Below are 24,692 nucleotides of genomic sequence, written 5' to 3'. Positions count from 1 at the left end.
AAATGTTTTTTACAAAACGTTTTAATAACATTTAAATGTCGGGTTATATAAAGGTCGTGAAAACATTATAAAACGTTATTTAAAATATTTTGGGCAAACATTTTTTGCAAAATATTTTTTCAACCCCAAAATAACATTCTGTTTAGAATGATTTGTACCAAGTTTTCACAAATGTTTTTGGAATGTTATTAAAACGTTTTTATACCCTTTATATAACCCGACATTTAAATGTTTTCTGTAAAACATTTGTGTTTGCTGTGCAGTAAATTACCAACAAATGTTATTTAATATTAGGAAAACGTTTTATACTCTTAATGTACCCTTTATATAACCCGACATTTAAACGTTTTCTGACAACCTTTTATAACCTTTTGCGATTGATGTCGAAAATGTTTTGTGTTTGCTGGGTAAGCATTAAATCCAAAAATGATTGGGACAGAATTAAACAATGATGCATTTATCACAATGTCTTTTATGAAACTCAAATGAAATTTTGGTCAAAAGGTTTCCTTTGTTGGCATGAATTATTTACTATATCTTCTATCAACTTTTCTTTTTTCCTCAGGAAGTGTCTTGGATAAAATTAGAAGTCCAAGGTCTCTTGTGAGCTGAACTCTAAAGGCCAGTCTGACTGACTGACTCGGACAAAGTCCTTTCTTCTTTTTCCCCATTAGGCCAAATTAAAAATGGCTTGCCTTAAGGTTATCAGCTATTTTAAACTGTTGTGATTTGGTAGTTCACAGCATCTTGCAAAATGGCAGTGGGCTTTGGCAAAAATTGCATTGATCATTTCATAGCGAGTGTGTAGAAGAATCCAAATATCACAGATATACTCTTGAAGGTCCTGTGGTTCATGAGCTATGTTGTATTGTAAAAGAGGGCTGAAACTACAACACTTTTATAAAACGTATATAACTTATTCACAACAGGAAATCAAGCAAGTTTTCAAAGTATATGATTTTTCCATATATTGATTTTGATAATTAAAATCAAGTTTTTGGCTGCTTCGACCATATAGCCTTATTAAAGCTCCTACACACATCTGTAAATAAATGTGTGCGTTAGTCACATCTAACTTGTCAAAATCCAATTTCACTTAATATTTTTAACTTTAACTTTTTATTTTTCACCATTTCAAATATGAAAGAAGGTTGCGGTTTGCTGCCTTCGATATAAATTTCTTTGTTTGGTCTTACAGAAAGCTTGTCACCCACAGGTCTCTGGTTCAATTTATTGTGGCTTAAAACATACAATATATCCATGTGAATGCATTTTGCTAAAGTGTTTTTTGAATCTCCAAGAGGCATCTGCAATGATTCAAATATTATTTAATTACGGATTCCACCATGTTTTACCATTATTCAATGTTCATCACTGTTTAACAATAATATTATTTCAGCATTTTGACAAACAAATGTATGAGTAAAGAATAACAAAATTAAATGTGACGGAAATCAACATTATGGCTTGTACATAATATAATAGTGCATAGTTAGTACCACTCCCTAATTAACTATCACAAATGCATCTCTGTAAATAAACAATAATATTAACATATATGACAAACAAACAAAATAAAGATTGTCCATGAACAGAAGGAAATGAAAAATTGTCCGAAAGGCCATTCCATAGCGAAAGTTTATGCTGCCTCTGAAACACCTCACACATTATCTCAACTCAAGGGCATACCAATGGTCAACTGAGAATAAAAACTGATATTTGTATTTTCCAAACACTATAAAGATTGGAACCAAATCCTGCAAAACTTAATTGATGTAGAAGACACTAAAACCTTCAAATGAGCACTCTTGAAACACTACAAAAGTCCTGACATTATAAATAAAAATTCCTTTAAAAAAGGAATGTGGCGCCCAATGTGAACTTGGACGTGATATGGTGAATTCCATGGTGTGTAGATTTGGTATTATAATGATTTTTCTAGGGAAGAGTAGAAGATGATCAAATGCAAGAGAAATGTGTTTGATTGGGGAAGGTGTTCTGACAATCCAAATATAAACTTAGTCCACCTCAAATGACCTGTAACAATTTGTGATTGACATTACTTAATTCACCTCGGATGACTTTGATATGACATTCAACATTTTCGCGCTTACACCAATCATATATCCATAACAATTTAACTCTTACAACTTCCTGTCAACTCTCTAATTTAAAACTTTAAATTTCTGTTTGCCTTTTCTGTCTTGTGCCATTTAGTACACTACAGTTTGTTACAATAATTAAGATAAGCAAACATTGCTGGATAGATAACAGGATTTAGTTATTTACTTAATCCAATCATGGAGTAACCGCTATATATATTCTATGGTAATTAGCAAACAAAAGCCATCAGTTTAAGAAAGCTCGTTAATTGATCTTAACACTATGGACCATAAGGTGCGCTTCAGACTCCTTATTGTACGTGCAATATTGTATGTACAATATTTTTCGTGACGTCAAAAAGTATTGCACGTCCAATAAATATACGTGCCACTGACGAGTTGAATCAGATTAAATAACGCGCTATAACCCTGACGGTTCATTGTTTGCTAAATCCAAGCGAGGTCACCCGAAAATCTATGCAAGAGAAATTTCTACTGCTGCTGATGAATATCCTAGAGTGCGTTTGGGTTTTTTTCTGCACTTTACCAGTAGGCCTAATAAATTCATTAACAAATAAAAATAAAATATACATTTAGAGGGAATGTTTTTACTCACTGCTCATCTGATCCACTTTCCCAGGAAACTAAATACCGATACTCCTTAGTTTTATCCCTGACTTTCCAGACATAATTATGAGTAAACATCAAATTTAATGTTTACAAAACAATCAAATATATATACATTCGTTTGCATTTTGTACATTAATATTAATATTAATATTAATAATGTACAAACATTAAAAAAGGGGGCCTAAGAGTATGTCTATTTTTAATCATATACTAATTCCGCCATGCCCAAACATATTTTATATATGAAATCGTGTAAAAACAGACCACTTGTAAATCTATGGAACCCCAAATTCCAATCAAAAATAAAAACAACCTTGTTATCAAATACACTAGGCCACATTGTATTACAGGATTTTGAGGATTTTTATTACAGGGCTTTGAGGATGCCGTAATCCTCTTGACAATCAACCAATCAGAGAGACATATTTCAGAAATATGTTCGTATAATTGAAACGCTTTAAACTCTGAAATATATATTTCAAGTAATCTCGTTTCACATTTAGCAGCACTTTGGCTTGCAATAAAGCCACGAAGGGACGGTAATGCTAATATACGATTTCAGTCAAATATTGGTGCAAATATACGATTTCGGTCAACTATTTGGCTATTCTTTGCCCAAAATTATGAAATATTTATTAGTAACAACTCTTAGGAGGGTTTTCGAATAATTTTAACGAAATAATGAGGTAAAATAAAAGAAACCCCACTTACAATTTCGGACGCTTAACTGTGGTGTTCTAGGGGAATTAAGATATCACAATTAATATGTTTAATTCAAAATCGTTGTCCTACAAGCACGTGTTAAATGGCTCGATTCACATTATGTATAAGTTGGGACATTGTCAGATTGTGTGAACATTACAAATACAAACAATAAGGTTGAAAAAAAGCCATTTAAAAATGATTTTAAAAGATCGTCTATTTTGTAGCTTACACTGATTAGACCAAATATCTGCCTCTGACTTGAAAAAAATGTTTTCCATGCTGATTTGTTTTTGTAACTTGAGTATATCATTTCAAAAAGAAAGAAATAAAGGCGGATATTACTTTTTAAAATCTCAACGCATTACTATTAATAGGCCTATAATTAATGAAAAAAGTATAGAAGGCGTTGCATCCGGGTCTGATGAGGGGGAGGGGCACAAGCCGTTTTTGGCAGTTTTCCTATGGATTTTCTAAAATTCAGATCAATTGGGGGGCTCCCGTGCCCCTATAAAGCTACGGTTACTGCATTAACACGTTTATGGATGTAGTGTGATGATCATAGGTAGGCCTTTAACATACACCATCATAACATGCCTCACCGATATCAACATGTAAAAAGGTGTTGCAAATTCATAACACAACGTGTTATAATGTAACAAATGCTATGCCAAAACTTTTAAAAATAATAAAAATATCAATATCAATAAAATCAAAACCAGGATAAATACATAGGCCTACAAATAATACTTAAGAAACTGACTAAATCAATATATGACTAAATATAAATGAATCTCTAAATCAATTAATCAATCAGTAATCAATCAATAAATAAATAAATAAATAAATAAACAAATAGGCCTAAATAAATAAATCTATAAATAAATAAATAAATAAATAAATAAATGAATAAGAACTGAATGTGCCATTTATATTATCATTACAATTTTAATATTTTTTTATATTAATATCAGTATTAATATTATTAACTTTAAAGGTGCCCATTGATTATATAATAATTCAAGTACAGTTGAATACAAGAAGACATAAAAGATGTTCATCATTCCGTTACACGAACACTGCACTAAATTTACCACTCTTAGAAATTTGGCAACTCCATTATCAATTAAGCAACCAATGATTGTGGCAAAATATATATTTTCCCGGTACATACTTTTTATTGTGCGTGCAATACTTTCTGACGTCACGAAAAATATTGTACATACAATATTGCACGTGCAATACGGAGTCTGAAGCGCACCTAAGAGTCTCATCCCAATGGCATAGTCCAATAACCTCAATTACATAATCATAGTGCAAAATTTGACCTCAAGTTGCAGAGTATGAGTTTGTGTACAAAGGATGAATGTACAAATGTATTAGGGTTTAAGAACTGTTCCCATGATAGATGAGCATGTTGTGGATCCTAGTGTATGGTCAAATGTCACCGTCTATCGGGTTCTAAGGCACACGGTAAACTGGTTGAACGCATACAAAGGTCAGGATTTATTTGGTGTTTTATAAATCCTAATTTTGTATTTTAAACAAAGAATATACGCTCACCATTTTATCCCGTGCATATCAGAAAACAATAATAAAATAAAATCCAAGCAAATTGTGGTTTTATTTCTGAGCTGGGCATAATTTTAGCAAAACAATTGCGAAGGCAATCTAGCAAGAGTGAAATTAGAAGCCGTTCACAAAGTCATGCCTATATTGTGGCCCCTCCGTAGAGGGCGCCACAAAAAATTAGGACTTTTTTCAGATTTGAGATCAAATTGGTAAAAATGTATGCATTTTCAATACCAGTTTCATGTTAAAAAATCTTGATACACCAGTCTAAATATCGATTTCAATGAGCTCACATCATCAAACCCACGCTGCCATTCGGCTGAATGCAAGAAAATCGTCAGCGTATAGTTAGTAAGCACTTACGACTTTCATGAATTCAACTGACGCACTACAACACCCCCAGTATAATTATTGTCTGGAAAAAAGTGTATGATTCTTACATCAGGGAAATGCCACCCCCATAGTAACACCTTCCTCCATGTTTGTCTATGTTTGTCTGTATGTCTACAAACCTAATTCCTCTGTTTTCTCAGTGAGTACACAAAACACATCACAATGAATTTCATCATCAGTTTTTATTTTTATTTTCACTATCAACAACTCTATTCTGTCCGTACTTCCTCGTTTCCGGCTTGTGCAATTTTATATTGCATGCTATGATTGCGAAGTCTGAAAAACTTCCCTAACAGTTTAGAGGTCAGCATTTAGTTATTACAGGTGTTCCAATTCTATAATTATCTTTAAAAGAAATAATGTCGAAAAATTCTGTCGATCCTCCGTGTAATTATTTTGTGTAAGCTAATCCAACTCCTAACCCTAACCCTAACCCTAAAATTACATGAAGGAGTAACCCACTTAGATTTCTGACAAATTTTGATATTTATTTTTTATATATTATAAAATGATAAAAATATAATAGTTTTCACTATTAGACATCCAAACTAAGAAAGTAAAAAGAAAGAAAATTGCTATTTCATTCCAGTGCCCAGATGCATGTATCATCAAATCTTATTGGCTGGTTATAAGTATCAGCAAATCTGATTGGCTGATTTATATCCTGGGGTTTATTACAACATCTCAGATTTCGTCACAAATACAGCACGTTCGACCTTGTTTTTCTGGTATTTAAGTTCATCAATGTACAATCAGGTAAAAATCAGATTTTTAAGGTTTTTGAAAGCCTCCTCTTGAACAAATTTGATGAAATTTGCTTTTAGAAATGAAACTTGCAATTTTCCATATTTTGCTTATCAAATAGCTTTCTTTGTTTTATTTTTTTGGAACAATAGCCATATTACCTATTCAGTGAATATAACAAGTAATCCTCTGTTATTCCAGAAGACCAATGGAAAGGACAACGAGGTTCAAAATAAACCCTACTGACAACTGATTTTCAAATATACACTGAAATAAAATATGGGTGTGTACATCACAATAAATTATATTGTTTTCTTTTGTTTACATGTGAATTCTTAGCATCCCACACCACCACTGCTGGCCCCCTGAGACTGGAAGCAACAAAAGATTCTGAAAAATAATGGGGCTAAGTTAAGTTTGCCCCCTTGCCCTTAGTTACCTAAAAACTTTTAAGTGATACATGTAGTGAATAATTATGTACATGGGATTATGAACAATATTGTACCTAACATTTTCACTGAGCATGGCTAAAATTGTTGCAGAAAACACCACTTGATTTCTGACATGCATTATGTAAAATAAAAATACTGTGTTAATTTTTGTCAAACTATATCCTATTGTCTCATTTTCAACATAAGACTGACTAGACTAGAGAATTCATTCTCCTTAGCATTTTCATTTCAAATTTTCATTAGTTAACCCTTTATCTTTGCTCCCCTTTTTATTTAAATATATTCATCAATTTCCACGGACTCAATCTCAAAATAATTGTAACCATGGTAACGTTTTAATGTTACATTGGTCCACTATTGTGTGACACTTTGGCAAGTTTCAGACTTGTAAATAAACAACAGGTAAATTATGCCGTGGATTGATATTAAAGTCAGCATTGAGTTTGTCTTACTGACTCTGGTGGCAAGATTTAACAGGTCCTGTCTATCCATAGATATAGTCTGTGTGCCTTCCATGAAGCAGTAATTTAGATATTGTTTTTCATTGTATCTCTAAAATGTATGATGATAAGTATATAGCCTAAAAGTTTACATTTTCCGAAAGGAATGACTGAGGGAATCCAACTAGCATAACCGATTCCTGCAAAAATTAACAGTTTTTGAGAAATTTACAAAATTGGATTTTGCTTTACTGCCTCAAGGAAGGCATACGAACTATAGTGTACACTGTTAGAAAAGAAAGTTACAAAAGGAACTTTTTTTGTCCTCAGAACCCTTGAAGGTTCTTATGATGAGCCATAAAAGGAGCTTATGAACCTTTTTGGTTCTCTGAAAGTCATTTAGGGTTCTAAATTTTTAAATTTTTAAGAACCTTGCCAAAAGGTTTAAGAAAATTTAAGAACCTTTTGTAGAACCAGCAAATGTTCTACATGAGAGAACCAAAAATGGTTCTTCAGAGTGACCTAAGATCCATTTATAGTTCTTCTAAGAACCATCAAGGGTTCTCCTGAGAGGACAAAAAAGGTTCATTTTATTAGACCTTTCTTTTCTAAGAGTGTACCTCATGGTTCTTGCCCGCCGCCTTTTGGCCTGAAAGCCAATTTTATGTAATTCAAACACTTATGATGGATTTAATGTCAAACTTACCACAACCTGCATCATCTTCTACCCTGAATCAAATCCAAATGATAATCAGTAAATTTCCCATGTACTGCTCCTATAGTTCCTGATTCCCATAAAGACATGCACCATACACAAAACTTTATACCAGCCAACTGCCCAGAAATATTAATGTTGACATAAAGTGATACCGCTCAATCAATTCCAATTGGTATCACCACCAGTTTTGCGAGCTTACTACCAGCGATGTTGATGATGAGCAATTCATGGATTCTGTTATCTATTTTATTTGATATTCCCTGTCAGTGACATTTCCTGACCCTAAGCTAGGACGTTTCCTCTATCTGGTCCTATAGGATGTATTATCTAGATCTTATCACTATATGTGACAATCTAATTTAATCAGATCAAAGTCGGTAATAATGAAATTGAGATATAGGTAAAATTATGGAGCAAAAACAATAAAATACATAAGAAAATGGATGTATGAAAAGTACATAACTTGGCAACCAAATATACCAGGGACTCCGAAATTTGAACATCAGTATTGATAACATACTGACCATGTTAGTAAGTACTTTGGTCTTTAAAGAGTGGATTAGATCCTTATCATTTATCAGGGTTTTTTTACAGTCTGTGATGTGTGTGATGTTTTCAAATCATGAGTGTACGTAGGCTGTGTTTTTGTTTTTGTCTGTCACTTTGTTTATTTGTGTTTGTTTGTTTTTGTGTCTGTTATTTAAGTTTGTCATCACTTAAATAACATTCTTAGTCAGTGGCTGTGACTTAGCTTGTTAGCGCTGAATTTTATTAGTTTGTGCATGCCATCTATCCATGGTAGACTGCAGCAAGCGCATCATCGCGGAAGATGCTTGTTGAAGCGCGAGTATGTAGCTCGTTTTATAATAATACGCGAATTAGATCGCATAGTACGTCATTATTTCTGAAAAGAAAATAGTCAATGGTATTTTCTGCTATATGTCACACATTTGTTTTTGGTACCTAAATGCAAAATGAGCTTTCTTAAACGAAATATATATTTTCCAGAGTCAGGATTATTATGCAACCTCAAATCACTTATTTATTGTCAAGTCAGTGCACAGTTTAGTTATAGTTAGATATAAAAGTTGGAACAAAATACTATACACCATGATCCATGAACTTTGTCTTTTTTAAAGAATATTCTTGTTGGTCTTAAAGGAAAATTTTGTGATCCTAGCATCCTGCTTTATGACATTTTTCAGTAGACATCCACAAAAAAAGATTATTCTCAAAATTTCAGTTGATTCCGATTTTGCATTTGCGAGTTATGTATGATTATGTGTATTAGGCCTACACTTCTCCATAGGTCACTGTGTTGTAATTTCATAATTAAAATTAACGATATTTTTTTCTGTAAGAATTAATCTTCAAGCATTTTTTTGTACATAAACATTATGTAGCCAGAGGTTTCCAGTGGTATAAACATCTCAACTTTTTTTTAAAAAAGTGGGGGATAAGGCTGTGAATCACACAATGCCCCTTTAAATGATCTTTGCCAAATTAATGATACATGGCAGATCCATCAAATGAAGTGGATTCTTTCCGTAATAATCTAAAAATGACCAATATATTGATGTTCTGCTATAACAGGACAGGTGGCTTGATTGGGTATAGTCACCTCATGATGAGGTCACCTGCAATAATTGAATGCCGCACCTATATTTAGGTCTAATACAATCAATATGGCTGTTACATAGGGTAAATTTAAACTTGATGCCTGTCTTTTTCACAACTTTATTAACTTAGAAGATGCCAAAATAACATTGCATTTGATCGAGGACAATGTCAATAAAGAGGAAAAACATTTCTTTCAAATTTGTGAATACCAAATAAGGTCTTTATGCATGTTATGTACAGTGTCCAAAATTAATTTGCCCAACAATAAACTTATTGTCGCTACAAGTTTTTATGCCAAATCAATAATTATTATCTTTGTTATTTCTTGTCTTTCCTCATCTTTGCCAAGTACCGATACAGGGATTTCCAAATTGAAAGTGCACAGGCTCTATAATTAGGTCATCAATATCAAAATGGATGCTTGGTTTTTTGTTTTTTTTTGTTTGTTTTTTTTGTTTTTGGGGGGGGGGCAGTCTTCACTATTAATAAGTTTCAACAAGTATTGCATGGATTGATAAGATCAACAAGGTTTCTTGGTAATGGTATGGGTAGAATACTTCAATTAGGGCCCTAATTGTGCGATTTGCAGTGACATATCTTCCTTTTGGGCTGTTTTGGGCCACAATTATCTTCAATTTAGCCAATTTGAGTATTAAAGCTGTCCATTTTCCTGTGCTTTCCTTGATTTGACAATTTTTCAAAACATGGAACCATTGTCTAAGGATTTTCTGTGAAAAACCTACCCCATGTCTAGGGATTTAGTTGTGAAAAACAGACCAATTGGGTGGTATGTCCCTGTATACTTCAAAATGGTAGTAATCCCTTTTCTACTTAATCGCTACTTATTTCCAAACCTCAAGACTTACAAATTTCAATCAATGTCACAACTTCGACCGAACTCGTAATAATTGATTCCTTCTTTTTGTAAATTTACAAATGGTCATTTTTTCTGATCTTGTTCGATCTCTTAAAACTTTGATATATTTGGGTAGTGCTATTTTAATCCAATATTTCCCTTCATAAAACATGGCAAAACTTTAGTGAATCATAACCTTTTGAGCCATCCCTATGATATGTTGCCAACAACTTTAGCCCAGACAAAGTTTATACCTACACCCACTCATGGTCCCTGAAATACTTGCTATAAAACTGGGTGTCAGTTATTGTCAGTAGACTATTGATATCACCCACTCATTTTAGATATATTTTTGCTAAAATAATGGTACCCTGATAACATGAATGTAGGAATTTAAGATAATTTGAATTTGTAATTATTATTACTTCACATCTGAAGAAAGACCCCAGAGAAAGACTCCCATGTTTTTCATATAAAGTGGGTTTTTCATATAATTTCACCAAATTTTATTTTCCCAACTTTGCATATAAGATAGAGGGTGCACATATTCATCACATAATTATTTTCATTCAATATTCAAGACTACATTTCCCCGCCTTTTATTAGAGTCTATATTCATTCCTCCCCTTCTCCAAGAGACAATATTTTCCATTATTTTGGTGTGGGCCAAATTTTAAGCTTACCTGACTCCCAGCACTAACCAAGCTGGCCTGTGACTGACTCCTTCTGCTTGCATGGGGCGAGGCTGGGGTGTTTTGGGACCAACACTGCGGGTAATCCTGCTTTGTCATGTTGTTGTCTTACATATTCCAAGGCTTCTTCCATGGTCATCAGACCCTGTTTCACCTGTATCATCACCCATATTTGCTCATCTGTGCTCAGCTGGTACCGTTGAGCCATCTTTCCTCCACGGGTCACCATTTGGAACTCGTTCTGGAATGGTCCCAAGAAATAAACGGAAAATCAGTAATTTTACTTGAATCACCAACAGTTATAAAGCTTTGAAAGCCAGCGCTACAGGTGGATTTCAGCTGATCGCTGCGACGTAGCAAATCATCGTTTCAACACACTATTTCAGCACTTGTTTTATATAAAAATAACGAAAATATCATTTCCACTATATGGTTCCTTGAAATGCTGATAATCATCAAATTTTTACATCGTTTTCCAGGTCTCAAGGAAAGGATAGAAAATGACGCTTGCAGTGTATAAAGAAGAAAAGCCCTTCCCGCGGCTGCATATCGCTGGTCTAGCTAGACAGCCAAATTAAGTCTTCCTTTTGAGAACCTAGTAATATTTTGATATCGCCTAAGAATTATGATTGACACGGCAAGTTGACGCATCTCTTACACTTGCAGAGCGACTGTATTAAAATGGACACAAAAGCCGACCGCCTCAGTCTGAACCAATAGTGGGCGCTAATTCACTTTTTTCTTAGGGAATTCCCCCCAGTTGTTTCTGAAAATATTTCGACAACACTTTTGCGATTTTTGGGACACCGGACACAAACTTCCTGGTTTTTCTCCCGGGGTTTTTCTTTGATGAGAATAAGAATACGCAACTCCTTACGTTTAAGAAATGTGGCAATATTAGTATATTAAAGGTAATAATAGTCATGATAGTAGACTTCTCCGTGGTCCACTTGCCCATTTTGCATACACTGGCTATTACATTTAAGCATAAAACGCTGATTTGTATTAATTTGTGTGCAATTGATAGATTTTCACATCTGATATTTTCAGTCACCATACTCCCTCTGTTTGTTAGCTCTACTCGGGCTTTCGCGATCAATAAATAAATCAGAATTGTTTAGTATTGAAGTGAGCCATTGTAATAATTATGCAAGATAGGCCCTATGTTGCATTCGATAACTTTAATGTCACTATTGAATCATCTAATTATATAAACTCTTTATGACCATTTTACAATTGAACACTTTAATTTTAACATGCTTAATAAACATCAGTATAATTTTGAGTTCAACGGAATGCGTTCATCATGATTATAATAATAATAACATAATTTTATCATAATTCGACTATGGCATAGTCTATAGGCCTAATTATAGTAATCCAATTTTCAAAAATGCCTTCTTTATAGAGCAGATCGAGTCACATTTTTAGATATGGCAGCGAATAGAGATCTTTGTTGGATCTTGTAAATGATGTTTCATATGATTTCAGAATAAACAATTACAGAACACGCACCGTACTCTGTTTCTCACTTCTCTTTCCATACAGGCCAGCATGCTTATAATATGCTTTTTAGCCTGGTTTGAGCATTTTGTTTGAGCCTGGTCCCATCAGGACCCAAGCGTGTCTCCACACGGAGCGACCGTTTAAAACCAACCAACCAACAAACAAACAAATAAACAAACAAACAAACAAAAACTTCATGTCATGAAATCGTACCGTATCTAAAACTATCCACTATCAACAAAACGCCGCCATCATGAAGGTTCGCTTGTACTTATATAAAGATTCAACTTGACTGAAGTAGATTGTTTAAAATAATGACTAAGTCTTAAATTCAGGTCCTAAACTAAAATTCCCAACAAAAGCAGAATAAAAGCGCTCATATGTCTTTTATTTTAAATGTTCAGATTTTAATATTCTGGAAATAATACTGTTGATAGTCTCTCTAAGTATAGGCCAATCTATCAAAATAATGTTAACGTTTTCTTACTATTTCGCATGATCTGACATGATAGAAGAAATTTCAAAAACTTTCCAAAAAAAATGTTTGGTATTAACATCCGGTGCACGGTGTTCAATGTGATATCATCACCAAGTTTAAGCCCAAGTTAGTAATAATTCGTCATACAGTGATCATCGTAAATAAGAACACTCAGCAACGAGTCCTTCATAGAAACGTGTGTGTTTAGTTAGCCCAAAGACTGACGAATCTAACATGAATATTAATACCCTATATCCGATCCAAAGAAGATATCTCACCCTTCCCATAATCCTTTGCAACATGGTAGGCCTACACATTATGCAATCAAAAGACACTCTATATCTCTGCACGTGCTTCATGCAAAACATGCATTTTTCTTGTTGAGAAACGATTGGCTAAACAGGGGTTGCCAGTCCCGGGTTGCCAGTATCAGCACCCAGCATCGACAAGATGTGCACCCATTTTTATGTTGAATTGTATAGCCCACAAAGCACAGAAAACTGAAACTGAGAAAAGAATGATGCATTGTGGGAAGTGTAACTATACCTTCTCTGTCCGCAACACCGTTCCCACAATTTAACCTGGAACATATCGGTAAAACTAATAACGTAAAAAGATAGCGCCTACAATAAAAAAAAAAGTCATATTTTTTTTAATTTATGTTTTTGGTACTGTTAACATTAATTATCAAAACACAAATGTATTGAAAAAGAGAATAATTGCTTACGCTAAGCAAATAAGGAGTAATTTTAAATATATTATATATTGGTCCAATCTTTGTTGTGCAATTTGTTCTGAGCGGCCCTCTGACACCCTTTTAAGCAATATTTCGAGGGTTTAGGGCTAGAAGGCACTATCTGTAACACTTAAAGGTGCAACTTGGAACTTTTTTGTTGTCCCGTATATATAACACACCAAGCAATGCTAAGGTTCTATAAAGAACCTTGAAAAGTTCTATATAGAACCTGAAAGATTTAAATAGGCCCAGGAACTTTCTAATTCATTAATTCAAGGACTCATTGCAAAGTTAGGAAAAGTGAAAAGCAGTGTGAACCGTTTTTGGTTCTACAAAACCATTTTCTTGGCTAAAGGGTTCCTTAAAGGTTCTTCAAGATTAAGGTTGTCTTGTATGTATATAGAACCAAAAGGGTTCTTGATAATTGAATGATTTTATTTCAATACTCTATAGAACCCTTATAGGTCCGCGTCTAAAACGGTTCTTTTCGGCCTTTTCAGAACCCTTTTAGTTCTTTGTAGGACCATTGAATGTTATACAAAAAGGACAGCTGGCGAACCTTTTTTAGGTTCTACTTAACTTAGCTCCCCCTTTTTTCTATAAGAGTGATTTATTATGTACGTTGTCTGCTGCTGTATTGATAAATGTAGAAATTTGTCATTTATATACAATCTGCATGTAGACCTATGGTGATTCTTAACTAAATTAATCATTGATGGAATACTAATTAAAATATAACAGTTCACAGTCATACTAAAGTATCATGGCCGTTAAATTATAAATATTTACATTCATTCAATCGGTATCTCAGTCAGGCGCCCCCTGGATTTTTATGACTAAAATATTGCTTATCAGAGTAGAGCTGATATAATAGTTTTAGTCATCATGTAAATAGGTTAACTTGGTTAGGGATTATTTCTAGAAGTTTGGAATTAAAATACACAAGACTCTAAGAAGGAATGACCTATCGTCCTAACAGAGCCCTATATTTGCAGTGATTTATAGAATAAAAATACGCAATTGTATTATTTGTTTCAAAATAGGGCCTATATACAAACTGAAAAGGCGTAAATGGCATGATATTTTGTACTTTGGTACCTATAATTAACATATTCAGAGGGGTGGGATCTTCTAATCATTAAAATCCTACGGGATTACATTGTTTCCCTGACTATTTTACATTAATAAGCATGATAAGTACCGGTACTACAGTAAGCCAAAGAATTAAGGTACCAGTTGTGTTCAACCCTGTATATCCCAAATCAAGACAAATATGTCAAAATTAAAACAAGCAGTCAATACCTGTACTCTTTAGCTCGGATTTAAGACCTTATTTGTTGAAATTGGTTGAGAATTAACGAAACGGTGATCTAAAACCTAATGAAGAAACGAAATCAAAAGTTGCACTTTTGTGTTCTAATCAGTGAAAGCACGATGCTAGTTTAACGTGCTAATCAATGGAAGCGTGGCGCTAGTTCTCTTGTTCACGAACGCTTTGTGTACAAATCAATAGAGCCTGCAATGAAGGAAACTGCAACTTTTACATTGGTATCTTCCTTGGGTTTGGGGATCGCCGTGTCTTTATTTCTTGAACAATTGCAACGAATGAGGTCTTAAATTCGAGCTGATAGATGAAACTATTGGCTGAAGGTTCCAATTATGACATATCTGTCTTTGTTTAGGATATACAGGAGGTGAACATAACTGGTACCTTAATTTTTTGGCTTACTGTATATCTAGGCTCCAAGAAGCATTTTGGTTCATTTATTGAATCATTATCAAAGATAATTTTGTAAACAAACCCACTATTTTATCCATCGGTTGCTGCTTCGTTTTTCATGGTCGACAAAATATCTTCAGAATTACAACATTTGATCCTTCTTTCCGGTTGGACTTTAATCCAACAAGAGAGTACATGATTCATTCCGATTTTTGACCATGAAAAGAAAACCGTCACGAATCGTCAATTTTGTTTTCTTCCTTTTGCACAAGAACGATTTGAATCACGTGCCAATAATGGGCTATTCCAGTTGGAATCCATACTCCCTCTATGTACGACATGCCCTTAATCTCCCATACAGGGAGTGTGAATTTCAAATGGAGCCACCCATTCAGGTAACTCCATTTAAAATCCACACTCCCTGTGTGAGAAATTAAGGTCATGTCTTCCATAGGGGATATGGATTTCAACTGGAATAGCCATATGTTGGCTATTCATTTAAGGCCACGGCCAACTCAAAAATATCCTCGAAGTTGACATGGCAAATCTGGACTGCCTTTCCTGAACTAAATTCAAGCATGAAATTGACTTGGCGATAAGATAAGATGAGAGACAGTCCAGACTTGGTCCCTGCTGATCAAGCTTGACCACAGCATGACGACAAGCACTAATGTAAAATTGATCAGACGTATTCTTCCTTGTCGTTTTCTTGAGGACGAGCATGGATCGGTATCCAAACTCACATGTGGCAATTAACGCAGGGAATTGAACCCGGGCCGCAGTGGCGAGAAGCGAGTGAGAAGACCACTATACTAACCCGTTTCAATATCAACATAGGCTTATCGACTTAGGGCCCTTTTTGTTTCTCCATATGGAGGCTTCTTTCAAAATGGTTCTTATAGCGCAAAAGAACCCTTTTTATTTATCTGAAGAACGCGAAAGAACCATTTCATATTTACAGAACTCTTTTAAGTTCTTTAAAGAAACCTCTCAGTCTCAGATAAAACCCTCTCAGAATAGTTTAGAACCTTATTTTATCAAAGAACCTCGTATTTATGAAGGCTTTTTGACCCCCCAAAAAATCAAATTTGAATAGTTTGTCTTGTTAGAGGAGGACTTAACAGAATCTTGCCAAAACTAACTCAAACCGAACTCTAACATAAATCAAGTTCTACATATTAATTTCTCAAAAGGGTGTTTGAACCATCATGACTATTTTAATCAAAGATCTGTGTATCTGTCTAAGATGTGTAAAGATGCATAATTTTTTTAATGACATGCTGCAAGTTTTAATAAGCCAAATTGGCATTGGAAGTTTGCAATGCATTGTGGGACAGTTTTTGCAGTTTTGGGACAATTTGCCCTCTGACCTATTGGAAAAATTAAGAAAATTTGTTTTTTTGCGTACAAAATAGTCTAAAATGTTTTATAAGATTGAAAACAAACCCATAAAACATCATTATTTAATAAATAATTAATTATTTAAATATATTTAATGATAACATTATGACAAAAATAAATCAATTAATAATAATTACGGCAATTTCCCCGATATGTCAGAGGTCAAAGTGTCCCAAAACTGCTCTCAAAAACCACAAGTTACAATGGCGATTGGGCTTATTTGCGCTCTCGTAAAAATAAAAAACAGAACAAAGCAAAAGAAACAAAAAGACACTAATATTACTATCCTATTCACTGATATTTATCAAATCATTCATAGTAGACACACAAATTTACCGTTCCAAAATCATCATAGATTTTCCTATCACACATTCAAATGCAGTTCCAGACGGAAAACACGACGTTTCCGGTAACATTTGATAATACAGATGATGTCAAAATCAGACAAAATGCATAGTTACAAAATAGGAATACAGTACTACACCCCTTGATAAATTTTGTGACTAATTTTGCATTTTTCTCAAAAAATAACTACACACTGCATGGTAACAAAAGTTATGTATATTATAGGGGCAAGGAATCCAATTACTTCATTGAAATTTCAGTGATTCAAGACAAGTGGTTCATTATGTTAAGGGATCTAAAATGAGCGTTTATTGCGTTTCGACAGTATTTTTTGTGGGACATGAGAGCACCTCAGACCTATCGAATTGCATTCTGAATACGGAGCATGTCTTTCTGATATCAAATAATTTTCATTTTTGAAAATCACAATATAATACAAATTTTATGACAAATTATAAAAATTTGATATTTTTCAAATTTTTGATATATAACAGTCCTCGAAGTAAATTATATAAATCTAATGATATATTCTTAAAGTGTATGTAGCAGGGAGGAAAAGCCGACGGTCAATTGAAATTTTGACCTTTCATATTGAAGATATGGATTTTTTTCCCAAAAAGACCTAATTTTTTTGGTGTTTTGAAAAAAAAAAATCCATATCTTCAATACGAAAGGTCAAAATTTTCAATTGATCGTCGGCATTTCATCCCACCTACATACACTTTAAGTATAAATCATCAGATTTATAAAGTTTTCATTCATTCATTCATTCATTCATTCATTTATTTTTTTCACTCATCAAATAGCAAAATACATAGGATACATACAAAATCATAATACAAGTGAGAGTGAAGGAATCACAGGAAAGGCCATGAAGAGGCCTGAAAGGCTGTGATCCCTTGATTGGTTAATTCATCATTTGACATGGCAGCAGATTGTCATTTCAATGAAGAAGCAACAGTAAGCTGTCATATCTTGATATGAATTAACCTAAATACATGAAAAATAACGGTAAACAATAGTAAATAAGAAAATGCACAACAATAAGTAATATAAAATATAAATATCCAATGTAGTCATATAAATCAGGTTCAATAGGAATTAATAGTAACTTTGCATAAGATGTTTTTAAATACATGGCGGAATTGATTAATCGATGATGAGCTTTTGATGCTGTTATCAACATTATTCCATAACTTAGTAGCTGCATATTTAATAGATTTTTCACAGAAAGCTCTTTTGATAAATGGAAGCCTCAGACGATCTTTATATCTGGTATTTAAATCATGGATCTTAGACTGTTTTACAAATAAATCATCAAAAACACTGGGTAAAAGTCCATTATCATGTTTATACATAAATAAACCAAGTTCAAATGTATACATATCCCTGACACTTAAAGTATTATACCTAATCAGTAAGGGATTAGTGCTACTTCTATAATCACTTGCACTTATAATACGAAGTGCCCTCTTTGAATTTTAAAAGATCATTTATGTATGATGAACATGCACATCCCCAAGCTAAGATACCATAATTGATATACGGTAATATCAAAGAGCAATACAATGTATATAACGCCTCATGTGGGAGGAAGTTTTTTAATTTATTAATTATACCGACATTTCTTGAACATGTTTTTACAATATTATCAATATGTTCTTTCCAAGTGATATTCTGGTCAATTTGAAGACCTAGAAACTTAGTGCTTGGCACTTTTTCAAGCGGTGTTCTTGAGTGCCTGTCAGAGTCAAGAAACAATTGCAAATTGTACTCGGGTTTTGTGTTCTTCTTGGTACCGAGTAACATATAATTGGTTTTTTTAGCATTGACAGATAGTTTATTTACCTGGAACCATCTATTCACATTAATAAGCTCTTTGTTGAAGACCTCCTCAATAACATTAAACTGATTGTGAGAGTAAAATAAGTTGGTGTCATCAGCAAATGAGATCACATCAAGTGACTCAGTAATTAAGTGAATATCATTAACGTAAATAATGAAAAGCAGTGGACCCAGTATTGAACCTTGAGGCACACCGCACGTAAGATTTTGCTGTTGAGATGGAACACCATTATAATAAACATATTGTTTTCTATTACTCAAATAATCTTCAAACCATCTGTGTGTAATACCTCTAAAACCATAGTGATAGAGTTTATCAAGCAATATTGTATGGTCTATAGTATCAAATGCTTTTGATAAATCTAAAACACACCTGCTGTAAAATTGTCATTGTCAACAGCTTCAGTAATTTTGTTAACCAAGTCAATCACTGCCATATATGTGCTGTGGTTTTTTCTAAAACCATACTGACGTTTATATAAAATGCGATGGTGATCTAAATATGACATGCATCTGTTAAATACAAGACGTTCCACTTCAAGTACTGTTAAATATCAAAATATCAATTTTAATGATTTGCCATAAAATGTGTATTAAATTGCGAATTTCAAAAAATCAAAATTATTTGATATCAGAATGACATTCTTCGTATTCAGAATGCAATTCGATGTCTGATGTGCTCTAATGTCCCAAAATAAATACTGTCCAAACGTTCATACCCCACCCCTTAAGAAATGGGGTACATTCTAGCGGTACCTCTTTTCTTATCATAAATAACATACCGCTTGTCTTGAGTCACTGAAATTCCAGTGTAGTAACTATAGATTCCTTGCCCCTATAATATACATAACTTTTGTTACCAGTGTGTTATTATTTTTTGAGAAAAATGCAAAAATAGTCACAAATTTATCAAGGGGTGTAGTTCCACCTTATGGCTTTCAAATAGAGTTGGTTTATGCGCTAATTCCAATTGAAATTCATACTTTGGCCCCCCGGAGATATTTTCAACTGGCAACTTTCTATACTTTTTTATTAATTTTTATGCAAAGCAAAATGATGATGATGAGTTGCAATTTTCTATCTCATTTTCTTAGTTATCCCTTGTTTACATTGACACACCGTCAATACGTAAAGGATGCATGTTTTCCTTTGTAACTATACCTAATGATTCATCCCCGTTATCTTGTCACCTGGCTTGTAGGATCCATTTATTATAGGCCTAGCTAATTAACAAGACCAAGCTGGGATATGTCAGTCTATGTCGTTTGCTAACTCAACCCCTCAAAGAAAATTCCCCGGGAAAATTCAACCCCACCCCGGGTCCACACCCCCAAAAACCAATCTCCCAACAAGAAAATTTCAACCCAACCCCCTGGTGTAAAAATTGGCCCGGTAAATACAAATGTCACCTTTAGTTGTTTGTTTGTTTGTTGTTGTTGTTGTTTTGTTTTGTTTTTTTTTGGGGGGGGGGAGCAAGTGGAAGACATGCCCCACTGTTTTAAAGCTATAATGCGTAAGTTATACATTTTTGTTAATTTACAAGTGTTCTCCAATCATATTACATATTGGAAGCTGCGCGATTTACCGATCATTTGCATACAAAAAAACAACTTGCTATTGTTTTATTTGATCACACAAATTTAATAATGCCAAGGTCTTTCTAGACAATTTGTTGCTTTTATTGTTCTTCATGTTCATATTTTCCTGCGGAAAAAAACTGTTTGAATACGTTTTAAACAAAATGCTTTACAGATTAATAAACTAAAATATTTAACTGCAAATTACTGTTGATAATTTATTAAATTTTGAGAAACAATTACGTCAGCTAAAATTAAGATGCAAGGATTAATTAGACTCAGAAACACAAACACATCATGGATCAAGGAGTTTATACAAGGAAGAAGAAGCACCAATATATGACGCAAGAGATTTTATTAATATACTAGTATCTATCATAAAAATCTCAAACATCCCCGGTTTACCCTTTTCATCCAAAGCTTTATAACATGTTAAAGTTGCATACTATGGCACGCCACACCTGTCATTAAACACCGAGTTTCAAAACATAACGTCCGGTGTGGCGTGCCATAGCACTCTTAATATAATTTCTAAAAATGGAGCAACGTTCAATTTTCAGGGAGTGTGAATTACAAATGAGTTTACCTGAATGGGCGACTCCATTTGCACCTCCTCCTCCCCGTATGGGAGACTATGGTAATGTCTTATAGGGGGTGTATGGATTTCAACTAATTTTTTATGTCACATTTACAGGGCACGATGTGCTTGCGGAGTAGGCTATGTTAGCACACGTACATACATGGGCGTCAATCCCGCGGGGGAGGGGGCAGGGGGACGTGCCACTTTTTAACAATTTTGGCCGGTTGTTCCCCCACCCCCAAATTTCAAGCCGGATTGGCGCTAATACCTACACAACTTACATCATGCAAAAATCAGATTTGTTGATGATTTTCAGATTTTCTGATAGCGAATCACTGTTGCATTTATTGCAGTATCTCACAGCTGTTTTCGTGAATATGACAGTTCCTGATAGCCCTACTATAGGCACTTTAGACCGTGGTGGTCCATAACCATGTTATATCATACAGCCTGGCTTAATCCAGAGAACTGCTAAACCCAGCGACCGCTCCCCTGTGCGAGCGGTCACTGTCTATGCTGGGTTTAAGCAATATCTGTGGTTTTAGCGGATCTCTGGTAAAGTGTGTTTAAAAGGCCCTATAGTAGGGCTAGTTCCTGATGTTACTCACTGTACGTTACGTAGGCCTATAGAGATAAAAGATGACAAATCTTTGCGTGATAAGAAATTAAAAGTCAGTATGTTTATTTTTATTTTTCATTGCAAACAAATAAGATTGCTGAGAATATATAACATGTATAGGAATTCCGTTTGATTTGGTTTGAACAATATAACTTCGAGTGTAGGTTTCCGCTCTTTAATGGTTTTATCAGAATGAAAGCTTGGTAAACTGCCAGAAATGACCTTGATCATGACTGTATAACCATTTTGATAGAATTTAAAATTTCTTTAAAAACCTATAGAATATGCCTACCGTATAGCACAGTCAGTAGTCTACTGTAGTAGACCATTTTAATTTATCATCCCCTAATCCCTCTGACTAGGGAAAATCAATCCTGTTCTGATCCAACAGCTCGGCTATCATTTTCTCTGGGCAGGGCAGTCACTGGGGATGTGTTATGTTTTATGCATGGAAAGGTATGAATTATTTATCAAAAAGGGGGAATGCAGAGCAGTCTACACAGTCAGTAAGGATAGTATATGTAATTAATTTTTGCGAAGTTTTTATATCTAAAAAATGTAGCAGACTGAAATGTCAGTACTCAATACAGAGTTTGCGACTCAAAGACGCATTACAATCATGAAATTGGTCTGATAAAAAAAACCTACAAACTTTCCTTGAGAATATAAACAGTGAATAGGCCTCTATTTCATCAGTTTCCAACCAGATTGAGTTAGCATTGCTATTTCAGGACTTCGTTCCAATCTGTTAGCACTGTTAACTGAAAAACATAGTATTTGAATTTCCCGGTAAGCAGTACAGTACATGGTGAATGGCCCAAAGAAAGACCCCTGTGGTACGGTATAGACAGGGATATAAAGATTTTCCCTCCAAAAGGTTTTAACAATTTTATTTGTTTGCTTGTTTCTTAAGTCGATTTACTTTATTTATTTTCCAGAAAAAACAAACAAACACCTTCATTTTTACGTGTTTTAGTGTTTATAAATTAATACAAACAAGTGTTTTACGTTTATGAAGTGTTCAAGTGTTTATTAAGTATTGCTCTGCTCTTTTTGCAGTGTACGATGATTACTAAAAGCTGAAGTAGCCTGAAATAAGTAGGTCAAAGTGTGATTCAAACTGAATAAGTATGCTAACTTCGTAATTATTTGAAAAAAGTACATTACAGTTCCTGTAAAGTTAAATTAATTATAAAATGGATTCCAATGTACCAAAATAGTAATCATGATAAAAAAAAAGTTCAATGAGAAGTAAAAGTAACATATACATGATAAGCTCTGATTTCCTGGGCATGACTTAATGACTTGACTGCACCTGGGATGGACCGATGCTAGTGTTGTTATAGGTAAAATAAATGTGTATACGCCCATGACGGGTAAGATATGTGCGAATAAGCACATTTTTAGCGCCTTTCACCATATTAAGGGCAGCTCGTGGTATTGTTGGTCGAAGCAGCCAAAATATTGATTTGCAAAATCTAAATCAATATATTATTTAAAAAAAATAACACTTTGAAGTTTTGCAAAAGTTCCTGCTACAAATAATAAACTTTGAAAGCTTGCTTGATTTATTGTTGTAAATGAGTTAAGTTATGTATGTTTTACAAAAGTGTTGTTGTTCTAGCTCTCTTTACAACATAACTCAAGAACCACAAGACCTACAAAAGTATATCTGTGATATTTGAATTCTTCTACATTTACACACTCGCTATACGATATATCCAATAAATATAAGGAAGGGACATTATACGATGTATTTTGTTGTTGTTGTTGTTGTTTATCTAGAATGCCCACCTTGAATTTTAAGTTAGGATACAAGTTGATGTCCGTTTATAGATTGTTAGTTTAAAACTGCAAAACTGGCTCGTTAATGTGAAGCTACTATTATGTGTCAAGTTATTACCTCTTAAGGAAGACACAATGTTTTTGTGCATCTGTTCGAACACTAGAAAACACCAAATTGAAAACTGATGTATACCTTAACATTCTCAAGGTCATCACAATAATCAGATTGACAGTTATTTCTTTTAATATCAACGGTTCTAGTTTATATTCCGTATATACCTATAATATTCTCAAGGTCATCACAGGTATCAAATTGAGAAAAAAATGTGAGTATTTGAAGTTATTTCTTTATCAACGGTTCTAGTTCATATTCCCTATACCTTAATATTCTCAAGGTCATCACAGGTATCAAATTGAACAAGAGTATTTGAATTTCTTTTTCTTTATCAACTGTTCTAGTTCATATTTCCTGTCCGTTTCCTTCTTCATATTCCTTTGGTATTCCCTTTGGACCAAGATGACGTCACAATTTTGTCAGATATAATCGTTTTAAGTGATGTTTTTTTGCTTATAGAAGGCACCACTTAAGTCTAATGCAAATGGGTCATTGCGTGCACGAATTAGGCCTACGGGCATTACAAAGTCACTAAATGAATATTGAGTTGGCCACTTTCGTGTGTTTTAACAACATATAGGGCCGGTTTCTCGAAGCATGGCTTGTGGTCAGGCCTCCTAAGCCATCATCCTTAGACCAATTAGTCATAAATACCAGTGCTTACAATTTTACATCGTACATCAGCTAGAAAGATAAATCACTAAAATGGATCCACTTGGTATGGCTAACCTGATGGCTTAGGAAGCTTGACCTATGAACATAATGGACTGGTGACCAATAATGACCAAATGCACACTTTTATCAGGTCAGTTTGTCATTTTGGTGTAATTCTTGTTTAACATTTTATTACAATAGACAATTTGCTCATCGCGTGAACGTTTTGAACTTTATTCACAACAATCAGTTTCATGACGAAATAGCTTTGATTTGACCCTATTTAACAATGCGCATTTTTTTATCTGGTCAGTCAATTGATTGATTTCTGACAAGTTTATATAGCCTATTGTATGCGACATCTATTTTACAATGGCAAGGCCTTTGTTGCATGCATTTACAATATGAAG

The 24,692-nt window shown here is 33.9% G+C and overlaps 1 protein-coding gene across 7 annotated transcripts in view; it reads right to left on the bottom strand.

Annotated features, from left to right (window-relative positions):
- The window catches only part of LOC140136159 (uncharacterized), a 224,185-nt gene that overhangs the window by 110,753 nt on the left and 88,740 nt on the right, over positions 1–24,692 (bottom strand). For 6 of the 7 annotated variants that reach the window (XM_072157865.1, XM_072157866.1, XM_072157864.1 and 3 more), the window contains exon 2: positions 10,913–11,162. In XM_072157865.1, the coding sequence (XP_072013966.1) occupies positions 10,913–11,020 (108 nt within the window). In that variant the 5' untranslated portion in view covers positions 11,021–11,162. Of the gene's footprint in view, positions 1–7,741; positions 7,947–10,912; positions 11,163–24,692 lie in introns of those variants that run through there. The other variant, XM_072157869.1, reaches the window with a different exon arrangement.

Source organism: Amphiura filiformis, chromosome 16, assembly GCF_039555335.1.
Source record: "Amphiura filiformis chromosome 16, Afil_fr2py, whole genome shotgun sequence".
Lineage (NCBI taxonomy): Eukaryota > Metazoa > Echinodermata > Ophiuroidea > Amphilepidida > Amphiuridae > Amphiura > Amphiura filiformis.
Note: the sequence above shows the minus strand (reverse complement) of the source record. Positions and strands in the feature narration are given on the sequence as shown.